Raw genomic sequence first — 18760 nt, 5'->3', positions numbered from 1 at the left:
GACTGACAGAGGGTGGACTCACATGGACTGATGAGCAACTAGTGGTGCCATTGTCAGGTACTTTTCATATGGAAAAAAATACAAAATAGACTATAGAATTGAACCACCTTACATGACAGAATATTAAACACATATATTTCATAGGTCCATATATGGTTTCATTTGTTCAGAGTCAACACAAAGGTTAGCAGTTCACATATATAACATTCTGTTGGCTATTCTGTCATTATTGCTAAGAACATGTTTCCACTGTGTACATTTGTTAGACTGTCAGTTACTGTTAAAAATCCATAATGGTGGAGAATCAAAACAACCCAAATAGCTTTCATGAGAAAAAACAAACAAACAACAACTATTATCTAGAACCAACGAGAATGAGCTATTTTGGACATAAGGGAGGGGCAGAGAGCTGAAGGTTGGATGGGTTTTTAGGACAGCAGTAGTTGCTTATGAACGGGATTTTTGGACTGGAACACGTGGTGTTCCCCTGGGCAGGATGGCTTCCCCAAATTCTTTGTCTGTTGGAATCAAAGAGTGAAACCAAGGATGCAAAATGGTATAGCAAAGGCAGAAATTTATTGAAGAACAAGTACAGACTCCCACGTAGGGAGGGGGAAAGACTCCCACCGAGTTCCTTTTTCCCCAGTTTATAAAGGCTACAGCTTTTGTGCCTTGATATCGCCTCTGATTGGCCACTGTTTCCCCTTTGATTTGGTCACTATAGCAACTCCTGAGCTCAAAGGTCAAACCTCACATGGGATGTGTGAGGCCCTTCTTCTTTATTTTTTAAATATCAACCTTTGGCTACTCCCAGTTCCCTTATCTTATGGAAATGTAACTTCTGCCTTCCCTTTGTCTTATGGAAATGTAACTTCTGCTGCTTCCAACTGCCTTGTCTTATGGAAATGTGCCCTTTTGCAACTCTGTAGCCCTCTGTTTTTTCCATGGACCCCCTTAATTTTAAAAATTCCCTAAACCTGACTATTTCACCCCTAAATATTCCTATTTCACTGAGGGTGTCAAGATGACTCCTGACCCTTCTCTATGTCTGTTCATAGGGCAATGTTCTGCCTCTTCCGTCACCAGCTTTCTACTCAGACACAAGTTACTGCTTCTCATCGCTACACATGACAGGTCCCTGTATTTCTTAGATTCTAAAGTACACAATTTCTCACCTTTCACATATCTAAAATAATTATAACATATATTTCAAAACTGGTATCAACATCCCTAGCTAGCCTGGCTCAGTGGATATAGTGTCAGCCTGCGGATCGAAGGTTCCCAGGTTTGATGCCAGTCAAGGGCACATGCCCAGGTTGTGGGCTCTATCCCTAGTGTGGGGCGTGCAGGAGGCAGCCCAGAATGATGCTCTCTCATCATTGATGTTTCTATCTCTCTCCCTTCCTCTCGGAAATCAATCAACCTATATATATAAACATATATATATATATATATATATTTAAATTCTCTAAAAACAAACAAAAGACAGGTAGCAACAGTTGTTTTATAATAGAAGTACACATTTAAGGATCTTTTCCCCTTTCCCCCAAAATTATACTTCTTAGTATGTTAAACCAAGGAAATGAGATATTTATTAATACTGCTGCTGTATGGGGCAATTCTACCTAATCTAAGTTTTATTCTTAAAAAAAAGAAATTGAAAAAAATTAGATGCTATAAAGCCTAGTTGATATATATATATATATATATATATACACACACACACACACATACATACATATATGCCTTAAGTACATTTAAATATCATAATTAAGTGTCTAGGCCACTTAGAGTAAACATGATTGTGTTTTTCCACAAAGCAATATTTTTATTTCATAGGGTCTACCTGGAAGGTACTTGCACCATTTTCAGGGCTGACTTACACCTTTAAATACAGCGATTAAACTTGTTCTTGTGGTAATGTGTATATATAGGCTGCCTGGAGTTCTAAATATGAATTAAATAGAATGGCATATTTTGGATGCTTCAAAGCAAATTTCATAAAGTCCTTGTATGAAATGTATTCGGAGTTCTTTCTAGCTATTCCCTGAAAGAGACTGGAAACATCAAGGTCAGGCACTCCAAAAGCTGCCTGAAGTATAGCAGCCAACTCCGGTTGTGTTATGAAACCATCGTCATCAAGATCAAAAAGCTTAAAGGATATTCGCACAATCTCGTCCGTGTTGGCAGGATTGCACAGGACCGTCAGCCCTATCACGTACTCTCTGAAGTCTATGCTTCCGTCGTTATTCCTGTCAAAGAGGGCGAACAGTTGTCTGAAGGGCTCTGAAATTGGGAGTTTTAAATAGCTTGCAAATTCTTCAATTCCTATCTTCCCTCCTTTTGAGGCAACTGCGATGGCAGCATATTCATCCAAATGCTGATGAATACTATCCCAATCTAACTTCAACTTCTGGCTGATCTTGGTAAATTCCACCAAACCAGCTTCCATGGGTAGTTGAAGGTTGCCTGCGCTGATCATTAGTTTGCAGTCTTCGTACGTGTGGTCTGTCACGGGCACCCCCAGGGCATTGGCCATGTTGACCCGCACTGCATTGGCAAAAAGGATGGGGTCTTTTTTTTCCTGGTCACTCGGGACGTACACTGGCATGAACTCCACTTCTACCCTGGTGAAGAGCTGGCTCAGGGTCAGCATGCACACCTGGAAGGCTGTCAAGCCCTGCCAGGTCCAGGTCACCGTGTCCAGGCTGTTCGGGTACCGGAGCAGCACCGGCTGCACAGGCTCCCCTGGGGAGAAGGCCCCTAGCTTAAAAGTGATCAGACACGTGCGATTGGTACACACTCCCTCTGGGAAAATCATGATCTGTGGCCACGCCCCTTTGGAGGCCACTCGCTTCTGGATTTCATCCCGGGTAGTCTTCCTGGAGTTGGGGTCCTCTCGAGTCACCAGCACCGGCTGCGTTAACAACAGGAATTTCCCAGCCACTGGGATCCGTGCGTTTTCACTCGCAGAGACCACGGAGGGCAACCCCGCCACCACACAGGCGATGGCGTCGAAGAAAGTGGAGTGCGGTGCGGTCACCAAGAGGGGGGCCTCCTTAAGGGTTGCCTTTTTCCCTTTCACTTTCACCAGGAAGCCGGAGGCAAGGAAACACGTCTGAAACAAGAACTTGAGGGGTAGTTGCACCAGTTTTCTTCTCCAACTCTTGGCGGGCTTGCCTCGGCGAGCAGAGTGGCCTATGGTGCACAGCATGGTCACGGGCCAGAGGAAGACGAAGAGGATGGCCAGGCAGGACACCCGCACCGCCACCAGCAGGGTCCCCAGGAGGAGGATGGAGGCCCAGCGCCACGCGCTGATGTGCGTGCGCTGCACGAAGGGGTTGGCCACCGCGGGCGGGTACAAGGACTTGCTCCTCAAGAGATGGCGGGCGGACTCCCACCCGTCCGCCTCCCGGTCCGAGGAGGAGCGCTGAGACATGGGGCCGACTCTTCAGGGGTCGTAGGAGGCCCCGTCCACCTCCCAGTCCGAGGAGGAGCGCTGAGACATGGGGCCGACTTTTCAGTGGCCTTAGGAGGCCGGCAGCTGGGACCTGGGTCGGCCCCCAGAGCGCACGCCTTCCCCCTCCTGCTCTTTCTGCTCACGCAGCATTAGAACTTAGAGGCAATTGTGTGTTAATAGGATATGATGTATTACCTTTGAAACCCGAAAAATTTTAAATGGTAAATGATGTAACGGGAGGATTAGAATCATCAGCGGGACAATATTCTTTGCTTTTTGTAAACGCCGTCATATATATATATATATATATATATATATATATATATATATGCTTAATAAATTTTTTCATATAACAATTGCTGACGTTTATATTAAGCACATAGTATATAGCTACTAGGGCTATATGAATTTAAGTATATGAATCGTAATGACAGTTTTTACTGTGAGATGCTTTGGCAACTGATAAGTTAAATTCATTTTTCTCTCCCTACAATTGATTTCTACAGAAACAGTACTATCTCTTTATGTTCAAGGGGTTTAACTGGTGGCACCCTTGAGCCTTTATCTTTTACACACACTCTTCCACATCCATTGAAAATTAGACTATATCCATTATCAGAGGCCAGAATTAGCCATGGAACGTTTGATTCATACTCTTAATATTATTCCACATGAAGCAACCAGCATTTCAGACAGACATAAGTAACAACGGCAAACCTTAAGATTACCTTTGTCAGTAACAAGTTTTCATTAAAATAAGTCAGGATTACTTCATTGTGCCAACCACAGCCAACATGCTCCTGTCTCCTCCCTTTATTGCTGTCTTTTGGGAATGATCAATGGGAAGCATAATCAAAGCTGGTGTGAACCAGGCTCTCTCTATACTTTGCAGCATTTGCAACGCTGGCCGCGCTATTATCAAATATTCCTGTGTTCACTAATTGCTAAGTTGAATTCCTTTTCTTAGAATTAGAAGTCGAACTGAAGGTTTCTGAGATCTGTTTCTATTTCTTGAAGCATACCAGGTTTGCTCCATGACCCTTCAATCTGCAGGCCAATGCTTTAACCACTGAGCCAAACCGGCTAGGGCAATATGACTCATCTTTCCTGTACGTATATGGACACCAGAGCCTGTTAAACAGAATGTGACCTGTGCAAAGATTATGGGTTTTACAACCAGATGGATCTAGTTCGGATCCTGGTTCCAACACTGTGGTCATTGGCCAACCTCATTTTGACATCTGTAAATTGTTGATACTCCCTACCTGGAAATGTTGTTATGAGGCACAAGTATAATATATAGAGAAGAGTGGTTTTTTAAAAATTATTTTTAAAAATTTCTTTATTGATTAAGTTATTACACAACCCCAACCCTCCTTCGGTTGATCTCTTCCCCTTACCCCCGCCCTCCCCTACTTCCCTTCTGGGGATTGATAGCCTGATTGCTGTTTCTCAGTCTTTGGGTCTGTCCCTTTTCATCAGTCTATGTTGTTCTCTATAATCCACAAATGAGTGAGATCATGTGGTATTTATCTTTCTCTGACTGGCTTATTTCACTTAGCATAATGCTTTCCAGTTCCATCCACGCTGTTACAAATGGTAAGAACTTCTTTTTTACCACAATAGTATTCCATTGTGTAGATGTACCACAGTTTTCTAATCCACTCATCTGCTAATGGGCACTTAGGCTGTTTCCAGATCTTAGCTATGGTGAATTGTGCCACTATGAACATCGGGGTGCATATATCCTTTCTGATTGGTGTTTCTGGTTTCTTGGGATATATTCCTAGAAGTGGGATCACTGGGTCAAATGGGAGTTCCATTTTTAGTTTTTTGAGGAAACTCCATACTGTTCTCCAAGAGTGGGCTTTTATTAGTAAATACAAGTTGTTAGGATACAATGATGAGAATTCTTAGGGACATTCCTCTGTCTTCTGTCACTATGAGAACGATGTTTAGGGAGGGAAACATTCCTTTCACCACGGGAACACAAATGCAGTCTCTAAGGAGCCATGGCTTGGCAACATCAGTGGTTGTCTCCGTTGCCACGAAGAGCAACCCAAGAGAATGAGTAATCCCTTGAGCTGGTATTGTTCTCTATTCTGTAACTCTTCCCACGTTTATTTGTATTTTCATCACTATTCTTGAACCCTTGTTTAATTTAACTGCATTCTGTGTCTGCTTCTTAAGGGAAAGTTCTATATTACCATGTCATCTTTCCTTTATATTTCTCCCACAGTGCCTAGCAGTGTGGCAGATATTTATTTATTAAGCAAGTATCTGAGTTCCTACAATGAGCCAGTCCTTTTTTCTAGATGCTGGATGTGTCAGTTAATAAAACAATAAAATGTCTCTGCCCTGGGGAGCTTAGATTTTAGTGCACAGAGGAAGGTAGCATTCAATTCTTGTTGCCTGGAGTGGGGCAAATGGACACTTCGATACTTTTTCTAAATCCTTCACCAATTTAGCTAGAGAATTAAGGCAAATAATTTAATGGATATGCTTTCCTACTTTGCAATGTTTCATATATATATGTGTATATGAGAATCTTCATAGCATCTCTTGTAAACACTACTTTACGGCCTGTTTTAGGAGTGTATACTAGTATACAAATATACTATAAATAGAAGAAACTTGATAATAAAATTTTTTAATGGTTAAAAAATAGTTAAAAGAATTTTTGAACAAAATGAAAATTTATACCATTGCAGGTTTGTCTTTTAATATGGCTAATCTTTTTATTTATTTATTTGTTGTTGTTAATCCTCACCCGAGGATATCCTTTCCATTAATTTTTTTAGAAAGAAAATGGAAGGGATGGGAAGAGACAGAGAGAGAGAGAAACACTGATGCAAGAGAGAAACATCAACTGGTTGCCTCCCGCAGGTGCCCCAGCCGGGGACTGGGGATCGGACCTGCAACCGAGATATACACTTCACTGGAATCAAACCCGGGACCCTTCAGTCTGGAGGCTGATGCTCTAACTACTGAGCAAAACTGGCTAGGGCAATATGACTGACCATATATATATATATATATAAAGCACCATATGTTAACAGGGTAAAGAATGCAAGCAACTTGCTCTAGCTGGTTTCGCTCAGTGGAAAGAGCATCTGCCTGTGGACTGAAGGGTCCTGGGTTCGATTCCAGTCAAGGGCACATGCCCGGGTTGCAGACCCAATCCCCAGTAGGGGGGTTGCAGGAGGTAGCCGATCAATGATTCTCTCTCATCTTTGATATTTCTCTCTCTCTCTCTCTCGATCTCCCTTCCTCCCTGAAATCAATAAAAATATATTTTAAAAAAAGAAAAGGAATGAGAGAAACCAAAACTGAGCCACTTTCCCCAACTTTCTTTTTGTACAAGTGCGTGCATGTTAAGGCAGGTGATTTTCTGTGTAAAGCACAATAGAGGAAAATCAACATTATGTTACAAGTTCACACACATTCTCAGCTTTTTTTCAGTAATATTTGTCAGGATATTTATTTATGATAAAGCATGTGAAAACAATGTTTTCCTAGTGAATCTCACAGAAGTTGATGAACAATTTTAAAAAATATATTTAGAGATTTTATTACAGACCTCTCATAGCAGAATATAGAAAAGTCAATCTTTTTTTCTTGCTTCTTCTTTTAGAAATGTCCATATCAATTTGTTCACTATGTCAGGTTGTTCTTGCTGAAGCCAATGACTGGCTTCTGACAAAATAGTTAGCCTGAAATAGTTTTTAACATAAATCTTTGTGACTTCAGCCATTTCAACCTCCATAAATGCGTCTTTCTCTCCCCACAGTAGTAGTGTTGGAGTGGTCACCATGTGATGTTTGAGAGGCAGGCAGCTATAAAAACAAAACATGTGGGCTTGAGACTCATTTTAAAAGTTAATATAACTTTTTTTTATAGTGTTCCTTTAGGCCACAAATTCTCAAAGGGGGCTAATATTGCCACCAAAGGGGTGAAAATTGGTTCTTGGAAGAGTGAAAAAACATCTTACTCTACACATAAACTACAGATATACATATAGTACATAAGCAGATATTAAAATTTCATGGGGTGGGGCAATTAGGGAAAAATGTCTTCAAAGGCTCCTTAGGAAGGTCATGATGAAAAAAATGGTTGAGAAACACTGCTTTAGGCAATCTATACAATAAAGTATTTAAACGGCTATTTAAGAAAGACCCCAATAAAATTAATTGGATGAGGCTAGCAAAATTTATAATGATACCTATAAATTATATACAAAATTCATTATTATAAGGAGTAATTTGCTTTAAAAAGATACCAAAATTTCTGAATGGTGTGATTAAAGCTTTAAATAGTGTTTTTGTTTAAGTATATTTTAAATTGTTTGTTAAATAAGCTAAAGCATTTTATGTGAAAATTGGAACTAGAAACTCAGAAAATATAGGGTGTCTCCAAAAAAAGGCACTTTGAATAATTAAAAGCAGTGTTTATTAAAATACATTTCATTTTCAAAATTGAGCTATCAGCTGTTAAAGTGTGTATACATTTTTTGGGGACACCCTGTATATATGGACTTAGCTTTCATACTACACGGCACTATATTTATGTGGCAAGAAGAATCTTTCTAAAACAAAGTTTTGTTGCATAGTTTCTTAAATACAGAAAAGTATAAAGAATAAAATCATGCATGATTCCATCATTAAATTTGATCATTTTCTACGTATATATTTAAACTCATACTATAAACACAAGGCAATAAATATACACAGTATACATATTCAAATTTCATATTAAACTATAACTTAAGATCATTCTCATTTCATAAAGTTTTTCAAAAGTAATTGTAAAAGATACTATTTTATGGCATAATAACCCATAAATGACTTGACTATTTTCTTATAATTGGATATTTAGGTCATAGCATCACTTTAAATATTCCCTTGTTTTAAGTGATGATATTGTGAGCATTTTGTGAACAAATCTTTGTTGGCATTTCAGATCATTTCTTTGGGTAGCCCTGAAAGAGGAATTCCTTAGATAAAGAGTATAAATACTTTTAAAGTTTTTGATACCTTCTGCTACACTGTTTTTTCAGAAAGGTGGTATGGTATTAATTACACTCCTGCAGAGAAGAATGAGAAGGAACATCTAGCTACACACTCTCCAGCACTGACGTATATTTTCACTACTTATCCAAAAGTTTGACTTGTGGTTACTTGCGGTTGGTAGATGCTGCTGGAATGTGCAGGATATAACATATGCCCACCAAGGACTTACCTTTTAACTCCCATGCAAGTGGCCATCATTTGGTTGTAATGCTCCTAAAAATTCTTTGTGAATGGCTAACTGATAGAAAAATATATTCTATACTTAATTATTAATACATGAATTGCTATACAAACTTGCATGCCACTTAAATTCTAGAGCTCATAAAATATTCAAAGGTAAACCATTTTTTATCTGCATAGCTGAGCATGTTATAATTCAGTCAGTAAGATAAGAGGAGTTTTAAAAAGCTTAGTCAAAAAACAAAGAGAAACATAAATTCTTCACCAGACCAAATTAAAATTAAAAGGGAGGAGTTTCCAGAAAACTAAAAGAAACGCATATTCTCTGGTCCTGAGAATTCAAAATGCTAAATTTCATATGAAATATAAGTTACATGTAAAACAAAGTAGGTATAGCTTGGCGACTACAGTTAATAATATTGTATTGCCTATTTGAAAGTGACTAAGAGACTAGATCTTAAAAATTCTCATTACAAGAAAACTAAATTTTATAATGATATGTGGTGATGAATATTAAGTACTTATTGTGGTAATCATTTTGCAATATATAGAAATTCCAAATCATTTTGTTGTATACCAAAAACTAATATAATGTTACATGTCACTTGTATAACAATAAAAATAAGTAATAAAATAAAACAAAGCAAAACATTAAATTTTTTAACAGAGAAGGTTTTAGTATGTTAAACTAAAGAATTTATTGGGAATACACGATAAAAATTCCTGATTAAAAGTGATTTGAGTAAGTATAGAAACAATTTGAAAGACCTACAAATTGTAACAAGTAGTAACAATTATTGCTCCACATTGTTAATCATTTAACCTATAAAAATGTATTTAACATACTTATTCCAAATCAATCTGAATTTAACATGTTACTCCCCCAAAGCCTGAGTAATCAGATGATTTGTAAGTATTAAGGCAGCATTTTCCAGAGTTTTATATACTCTATCATTACTTTTGTATGTCAAAATATTTCATTACTTTGATTTAAAAAGATAATGTAGAAAATAGTAACACTCACTACTCAGCTCAAGAAGTAAAATACTGCCCTGGTCGGCATGGCTCAGTGGTTGGGGCATTAGCCGGAGCACTGAAGGGTCATAAATTTGATTCCCGGTCAAAGGTTGCTTCCGGCATATGTGTATGCAGGAGGTCACTAATTGATGTGTCTCTCTCACATTGATGTCTCTCTCCTTATCCCTCTCACTCTCTTTCTCTCCCTCCCTTCCACTCTCTCTAAAAATCAATGAAAAAAATATCCTTGAGTGAGGATAACCAAAAAATCCTATATAATGAAAGCCTAATATGCTAAATGTCCGGTCATCCGTTCAACCAATCAAAGCATAATATGCTAATGATATGCTAAGGCTGCTCAACCACTCGCTATGATATGCACTGACCACCAGGTGGCAGATACTCCAACCAGTAGGTTAGCTTGCTGCTGGGGTCCGGCCAATCAGGACTGCGGGAGATAGGCCGGACATGCCTTGGAGCCCTCCTGTGGTCCCTCTCCGGCTAGCCAACCTCCTGTGTCCCTCCCCGGCCCCGATTGTGCACTGGTGGGGTCCCTCGGCCTGGCCTACACCCTCTCACAATCCTGGCCCCCTCAGGGGATGTCGGAGAGCTGGTTTCAGCCTGATCCTGCAGGCCAGGCCAAGGGACCCCACTGGTGCACGAATTTGTGCACAGGGCTTCTAGTAATAAGTAAAACACTGAAAATATAATTAGATCTTTCTGCTTACCTTTCCTTGATACTATTTCTTCACCTCACCCTAAGGCAATGATTTTCAAAGTGTGGTCATGCCAACACCATCAGCATCAACTGTGAACTTGTCAGAAATGCCAATTCTTTTCTTTTTTAAAATATTTTTGATTTCAGAGAGGAAGGGAAAGGGAGAAAGATAAAGAAACATCAATGATGAGAATCATTGATCAGCTGCCTCCTGCATGCCCTCTACTGGGGACTGAGTCCGAAACCCTGGGCATGTGCCCTGACCAGGAATCGAACCATGACCTCCTGATTCATAGGTCACCACTCAACTACTGAGCCACACTGACCAGGCAGAAATGCCGATTCTTGGGCCCCCTCCCAGGTTGACTGAATCAGAAACTCTAAGGGTGGGGTTGAGCCATCCATGTTTTAATAAGCCCTCCAGGTGATTATGATACAAACTAGAGTGAGGAACTGCTGCCTTAGGAGTAAGGACTAGGTTGAATTTGGTTCTTACAATCCCCATGAATATTTTTAAACTGTTAGGATACCTCTACCCCATTCCTCTGGTTCCTTAAAGAGAGATTTTACTTAACCTCTCCTGGATCTTTGCCCACTCTTGATTGGTGAGTGACAGTTATTGGTTCTGGGTTTTGGGCTAGGTGGGCCTATTCAAATATTAGGTCCTGAAGGTAAGAGATTTAATCTGCCCTGAAAACGTTCCTACAGGCAAACTGCTCTAAAGTCTACACTGGCAGTAGGGAGTTAGCAAGACCATTTCAGTTCTCATATAAAGTCACAACATTCAAGCTATCCTTTGTAGGTAATGAAGGTGATATTTTGTTTTTCATCTACTGACTTGTGATTGATTTCTCAACTAGTTCAGATATTAGGCAGGAAAAGGGGGTCTTCTTGTCAGATCCCCCCAAATACAGTATATGTATTTCTGTAAACAATATATAGAGGGTGTTTGGCATTTTAAAAACTTTATTAAATAGCATATTGCACATATCCTTCCACAACTTGCTTTTGTGCCTTAACATTATATTTTTAAGATTTATCCATTGGTGATACATGTAGCTCTTCATTTTCACTCTTGTGTAAAATTCCATCATATGACTATACCACAATTGATCCATTCGCCTGTTAATGGACATTAAAAATTTTCCAATTATTTTGATAATTCAAATAATATTGAACTCATTCTTGTACGCGTCCACTTGTGCACATGTGGAAGAGTTTCCTTACAGTACATCCCAGAAACAGAACGCTTCCTCAGAGAGTAGCAAGTCCTCGACCTTACTCGATATTGTCAAGTTGTTTTCCAAACTGATCGAATGCTTCACAAGCAGCATGTGAGAATTCTTGGCTCCACATCGTTGCCAACTCTTGTTCTCAAAAGTTTAATTTTTTTCAATCAAATGAGTGCGAAATACTCTTCATTTACTTGGTGTGGCAGAGACTGCTTCCCCAAACTTGTTCCCTTCCACTACAGTGATAAAAACTCCAATTTTTAGCTGGACAAAAGGCCACCCAGAGTAAAGACTGATGACATTCCCCAGGCTTCTTGCAGCGAGGATATTATGAGAAATAATGTGTGTAACTTCAGAGTTGTGCCCATTCCCCATCCCTGCCCACCCACTGCCACTTCTCTTTTCCCAGTTCATACTGACTAAAATGCAGATGTGGGGAAAACCACGTTGGACCACACAAAGAAGGGCAACACTATAGGAACAGCAGAAAAACAAGACAGAAAGTGCGCAGATCTCTGACCAAAGAGTAACATAACTTTGATGATTTCATGGGACACAGCCACTATACCAGTCTAGACTTTCTCTGTGAGAGAAATAAATTCTCTTTTTATGTTACTTTAGAACTCTGTCACAAGCAATAAAACTATGTTCTATATCTGACTGCTAGTAAGGTTGACCATCTTTCATGGTACTGACAATTAGATTCCTCTTCTGTGAATTGACTTTTATCCTTTACCCATTTTTGGATTGGGCTTCCTTTGTCTTACTGATTTGGAGACGTTCTTTATAAACTCTAGATATTATTAATTCTGGTTTAATTATGTATTGGAAATAACTTCTCCCTCTCTGAGGCTGCTTCATCATTTTATGATATATTTTTATATATAGACTAGAGGCCCGGTGCACAAAAATTTGTGCACTCAGGGGTAGCGGGGGTCCCTCAGCCTGGCCTGTGCCCTCTCGCAGTCTGGGACCCCTCGGGGTTGACCACTTGCTGGCTTAGGCTTGCTCCCTGGGGGATTGGGCCTAAGCTGGCAATCAGACATCCCTCTGGCAGCCCAGCAACCCTTGGGGGATGCCCACTTGCCAGCAGGAAGCAGACCTAAGCTGCAGTCGGACATCCTTAGTGCTGCTGAGGAGGCGGGAGAGGATCCCACCACCACTGCTGTAATGGGAGCTTTAGGGTGGGGTTCTCCACTGGGGTGCCTGGCCAGTCTGGGTGAGGCGCTGAGGGCCGTTTTCAAGCTGGCGGTTGACTGAAGCTCCCAACCTCTCTTTTTTTTTATTCTGGGATTTATTTACCTTCTATGGCTGTCACTGGAGCTGAGAGCCAGCGCCAGCTCTGAGGCCCAGCTCCAGCTTGAGGCTTTGGCTGCTGAAAGCAGGTATCTGGGTTTGTTTGGCTTTTATAATTGAAACACTGTTGCAGCTCCAGCTCTGAGACCTCGGCTGGCTGAAAGCAGATATCTGGGGTTTGTTTATCTTCTATAATTGAAACATAGTTGCTTTCGGAGCTGTTGCTTGCAGGCTCAGAGCTGGGCCGCAGCAGGCGGGGAACCTTGGCTTCCTCCATCACTGGAGCAAGCAAGCCTCATGTTAGCTTCAGCTGCGTGGCTGCTGGCTGCCATCTTGGTTGGCAGTTAATTTGCATATCTTACTGATTAGCCAATGGGAAGGGTAGCAAAGTTATGGTTAATTACCATGTTTCTCTATTATTAGATAGGATATTTTTAATTTTAATGTTATCTAATTCACCAGTCTCCTTAATTTGAGATATTTGTGTCCTGCTAAAGAAATCTTGCCCTGGCCCTATCCGGTTTAGCTCAGTGGATAGAGTGTCAGCCTGTGGACTGAAGGGTCCCAGGTTTGATTCCAGTCAAGGGCATGTACTTTGGTTGCGGGCACATCCCCCGTAGGGAGTGTGCAGGAGGCAGCTGATGGATGTTCCTCTCTCATCGATGTTTCTAATTCTCTATCCCTCTTCCTTTCTCTCTGTAAAAAATCAATAAAATATATTTTTTTAAAAAGAAATCTTGCCCTGGTTGGTTTGACTCAGTGGATAGAGTGTCAGCCTGCGGACTAAAGGATCCTGGGTTCGATTCCAGTCAAGGACACATCCCCAATAGGGGGCATGCAGGAGGCAGCTAATCAATGATTCTCTCTCATCATTTATGTTTCTAACTCCCTCTCCCTTCCTCTCTGAAATCAATAAAATTATATTTAAAAAAAAATCTTTCCCACCTAAGGTCATTAACATTTTCTGTGATATTATCTTTTAGACATTCACAAATTTTGCTTATCATATTCAGTTTTTTGTGTGTGTGTTCCTAAGGTTTTTTTATTTGTTTGGTAAATGATACGGATCTAATTTCATTTTATGGATATCTATACGAATATCCAATTATTTCAACAAAAGGTATTGACTCTTTTTACCACTGGTTTAAAATTCTCTCTGTTATACCAAGTCCCATAAATGTGGCTCCATTTTTGAGCTTTCTTCTCTTTGTTCCATTAGTCCAGTGGTCGGCAAACTCTTTAGTCAACAGAACAAATATCAACAGTACAACAACTGAAATTTTTTTTGAGAGCCAAATTTTTTAATCTTAAACTATATAGGTATGTACATTGTTATTAACTTAATTAGGGTACTCCTAAGCTGGCCTTTGCTAAAAACGGCCTCAATCTGATTGAGGTATGTTTGCTGAGGTTGACCCCTTCCAACTCTTCCATCCACACTCGTCTTGTATACTTGTTTCATCTATCTCCTTTCCAAAAACCGACTTCTGCACATGGGCCACGAAGTTTCAATTGCTCTGTACGTGCGCACCCACACGTGGTATTTTGTGCAAGAGCCACACTCAAGGGGCCAAAGAGCCGCATGTGGCTCGCGAGCCACGGTTTGCCGACCACTGCATTAGTCAGTTTGTCTATCCAGAGCCTACACAATATTGGATTTACTTTATAGCCTCATTATGTCTTAATATCTAATAGGGTTAGTCATCCTCCTATTTTCTTTGAAATTATCTTGAACATTTTTAGCTTATGCTTTCCCATACAATCAGCTTGTCAAGTTTCATGAAAGACTTTCTTAAGATTTTGATTGAAATTGCATTAAATTTATAGATTAATTTTGGGGAAATAAATAACTTTATGATATTGAAGTTTTTCACTCATGAACTAACAAACCAGGGCTAATTTTTAGTAGTTTACACCAGCAAGTCTGTATCAATTGTTAAAATACTTTTCTCTGCTGGTTAGTAAAATAGCCATTTTCCTGAGCCTGCATTCTTTACTGCTTCCAACAAATTTTGATAATTCATAAAGGTCATCTTTTGTTAGAGACATTACTAAGTATATAATATTTTTGTTGCTATGTAGGGTATCTATTTTAAAAATACATTTTCTAACTGTCTTTGGTTTATAAGATACTTTTTATATATTAAACTTTTAACGTGTATCAACTTTGCTGAACTATTTTTGTTCTAATAATTTTTCTGTATATTCTCAGCTTTTCTAGATATATAACCACATTATCCACGAATTGCCATGGTTTTGTTTCTTCCTTTCCCAAGATGTACACTTTTTCAGATTTTTTTCTTATCCTATGTGCTGGGAAGTCAGTGGTGAATAGAAGCAGCTATAGCAGCCAAGTTTATCGTTAGTTTTATTTATTTTTTTAAATATATTTTATTGATTTTTTTACAGAGAGGAAGGGAGAGGAAGAGAGAGTTAGAAATATCGATGAGAGAGAAACATCGATCAGCTGCCTCCTGCACGCCCCCCACTGGGGATGTGCCTGCAACCAAGGTACATGCTCTTGACCGGAATCAAACCTGGAAGCTTTCAGTCTGCAGGCTGACACTCTATCCACTGAGCCAAACCGGTTTCGGCCGTTAGTCTTTATTTTTAAAGGGAATGCTTTTAGTGTTTCATCACAAAATGTATTTGCTATGGATCACTGGCACACAGAAGTTCCCTTCTGCATTCTTGTCATAATGGAACCATAATATGATTAACAGAAAGAGACTAACAGACACAGGGGGTATCAAGTTTAATGGCAAAGGAAAAGAAAACTTACAGTTGGTTTTATAAGGCAGGAGATGACATGTTATTCTCTCAGAAAGAGGTAGGACTTCCCAGACCCTCCAAAATTTCCCATGGGAATACAGCAATGGGTGGTACCATAAAGTATTTCTCCTTTTTATGGAGATTTTTAAATCTCCATTTTGTCCTCTTGTACTTGACTCCTGGAATATCTTTGTATGTGCCAACCAGCTCTTCAGGTGCAAATAAACAGTGCAAAACATCTCCAATACTTCATTTTTTTCTTAGAAAATTGAGTAAAGCTAAGGTCAATTTCCCAGAAATATCCCTTCAGGAGATTCAAGCTTACCTGACCTGTCTGAGCTCTACTCTTATAGCTTCTCTTTCTAGATTACTAAGAGCTGTTGCATGAATGTGTGTTGTATTTCATTAAATGTTTTTACTTAATTTATTCAGATGATCATATTTTCCATTCATTCATTAAATCTGTTAATGTGGTGAATTAAATTAACCCTTTAATTTGTGAATGTGAATTAAATTAATGAATATTTAATGCTAAATTTGGTTTAATTTTTAATGCATGCTGGGTTCAGTTTGATAACATTTTATTTTGAATTTATGGATCTATATTTGTAATTTAATTTGACCTATAATTGTCCTATCTTAAACAATCCTTGTCTTGTTTTGGTATGAAAGTTATACCAGTCTGACAAAATGAGCTAAAGCATATACTTTCTTTTTACAATGTCTGAAAGAGTTCTTTTAAGAGTGGAATTTTCTGTGGTAGAACTTACCAGTAAAACCATCCAGGCCTATCTGTGGCTGTGTATTTGTGTATGTGTGTGTTTTTGTAGATAAATTGCTTTAAATCAAGAAACCAGTTTCTTTCATGTCTACATCTATTCAGGTTTTCTCATTCTTCTTGAGTCAGTTTTGGGTGTTATTTTTTTAACTGCCCATTTGTCAAAGTTCTCAAATTTGTTAACCCTAATTTATATTTTAATGTCTATTATGTTTGTAGTTACGGCTAGCTTCTACCTCCTAATGTTGTTTATTTGTAACATCTTTTTTGTGTGTGTGACCCAGCTTGCCAAAAATTTATCTCTGTTAATAGTCTTTAAACAATCTGCTTGTCCTAACCGGTTTGGCTCAGTGGATAGAGCGTCAGCCTGCAGACTCAAGGGTCCCAGGTTCGATTCCGGTCAAGGGCATGTACCTTGGTTGCAGGCACATCCCCAGTAGGGAGTGTGCAGGAGGCAGCTGATCGATGTTTCTCTCTCATCGATGTTTCTAACTCTCTGTCCTTCTCCCTTCCTCTCTGTAAAAAATCAATAAAATATATTTTAAAAAAAGAATCTGCCTTTTCTTTTATTTTCTCTACTGTATCTTTATTTTTAATTGTATTAATTTCCACTTTTTATCAAATTTAAAGCACTTTCCTTCTGATTTATTTTTGCTTATATGTTGCTTCTCTAACTTCTTGAGCTGAACTCTTAGCTGACTAATTTTCAGTCTTCTTTTCTAATGTAAACAAGAAAAGCTGCAAATATGTTTCTTCCTGGATATTTAAAAACTGCATTCTGCATGTTTTGATGTTATCATTTTCTAAGTTTTTAATGAGTTTTAAAGATACTTTTATTGATTTCAGAGAGTGAAGGGGAAGGAAAAGAGATAGAAACATCAGTGATGAAAATCATTAATGGGCTGCCTACTGTATGGCCCCTACTGGGAATCAAGAGTGACCTCCTGGTTCATAGGTCGACGCTCAAACACTGAGCACACCGGCTGGGCCTTAATGATTTTCTTAATGTGAGTAATTTTAAAATGTCTTTTAAATTTTTGAATATGTGGCCCTGGCTGGGTTTTCTCAGTGGATGGAGCATCAGCCTGCAGACTGCAGACTGCAAGGTCCAGGGCTCGATTCCCGGTCAGGGCACATGCCCAGGTTGTGGGCTCTATCACCAGGAGGGGGCCTGTAGGAGGCAGCCAATCAATGATTCTCTCTCATCATTGATGTTTCTATTTCTCTCTCCCTCTTTCTTCCACTCTAAAATCAATAAAATATATATATATTTTTTTAAATTTTCTGAACATATTTAATTTTCTAAAAGTTTGTTGTAATTTTCTAACTGCATTGTGTTCAGAGGACATAGTATGTATGATTTGATCTTTTGGTATGGGTTCAGACTTGCTTTGTAGTCCAGTATTTAATCAATGTTTGCAAACATTCATTTGTGCTTAAATATATTGTGTATTTTCTAATTGTTGGGTGCAGGACTTTAGAATTGTTCACAGTTCAAAGATCTGACTGGATTGTTCAATTTTCTATATCCTTATAACCATTTTTTTTTTTCTGTTTGATTGATCAACTTCTGAGAGAGGTAGATTAAATTCTCCAATAGCATTGTTGGGTTTTCAGTTTTCCCTGTAAGTTTGTCAGTTTTTGCTTTATTATTTGATGCTTTGTTGTAAGCTTACATGTATTCACGTTTTTGCAGTGTAAACAAGAAAAGCTGCAAATATGTTTCTTCCTGGATATTTAAAAACTGCATTCTGCATGTTTTGATGTTATCATTTTCTAAGTTTTTAATGAGTTTTAAAGATACTTTTATTGATTTCAGAGAGTAAAGGGGAAGGAAAAGAGATAGAAACATCAGTGATGAAAATCATTAATGGGCTGCCTACTGTATGGCCCCTACTGGGAATCAAGAGTGACCTCCTGGTTCATAGGTCGACGCTCAAACACTGAGCACACCGGCTGGGCCTTAATGATTTTCTTAATGTGAGTAATTTTAAAATGTCTTTTAAATTTTTGAATATGTGGCCCTGGCTGGGTTTTCTCAGTGGATGGAGCATCAGCCTGCAGACTGCAGACTGCAAGGTCCAGGGCTCGATTCCCGGTCAGGGCACATGCCCAGGTTGTGGGCTCTATCACCAGGAGGGGGCCTGTAGGAGGCAGCCAATCAATGATTCTCTCTCATCACTGATGTTTCTATTTCTCTCTCCCTCTTTCTTCCACTCTAAAATCAAAAATATATAT

At 39.2% G+C, this 18760-nt stretch overlaps 2 protein-coding genes across 2 annotated transcripts in view; both read right to left on the bottom strand.

Moving 5' to 3' along the window:
• Window positions 1-1900: 1900 nt before the first annotated feature.
• On the bottom strand, window positions 1901-3484 carry LOC102774257 (lysophosphatidylcholine acyltransferase 2B-like). The gene has a single exon (XM_015560321.1). The coding sequence runs from the start codon at window positions 3437-3439 to the stop codon at window positions 1901-1903; it is 1539 nt and encodes a 512-aa protein (XP_015415807.1). The 5' UTR covers window positions 3440-3484.
• Window positions 3485-6811: 3327 nt separating this feature from the next.
• EPHX4 (epoxide hydrolase 4) overlaps window positions 6812-18760 on the bottom strand; it is a 30702-nt gene continuing 18753 nt past the window's right edge. The window contains exon 7 of the mRNA XM_015560319.1: window positions 6812-7296. Coding sequence (XP_015415805.1) covers window positions 7065-7296 — 232 coding nt within the window. The 3' untranslated portion in view covers window positions 6812-7064. The remainder of the gene's footprint in view (window positions 7297-18760) is intronic.

This window comes from Myotis davidii, unplaced genomic scaffold, assembly GCF_000327345.1.
Source record: "Myotis davidii unplaced genomic scaffold, ASM32734v1 scaffold674, whole genome shotgun sequence".
Lineage (NCBI taxonomy): Eukaryota > Metazoa > Chordata > Mammalia > Chiroptera > Vespertilionidae > Myotis > Myotis davidii.
Note: the sequence above shows the minus strand (reverse complement) of the source record. Positions and strands in the feature narration are given on the sequence as shown.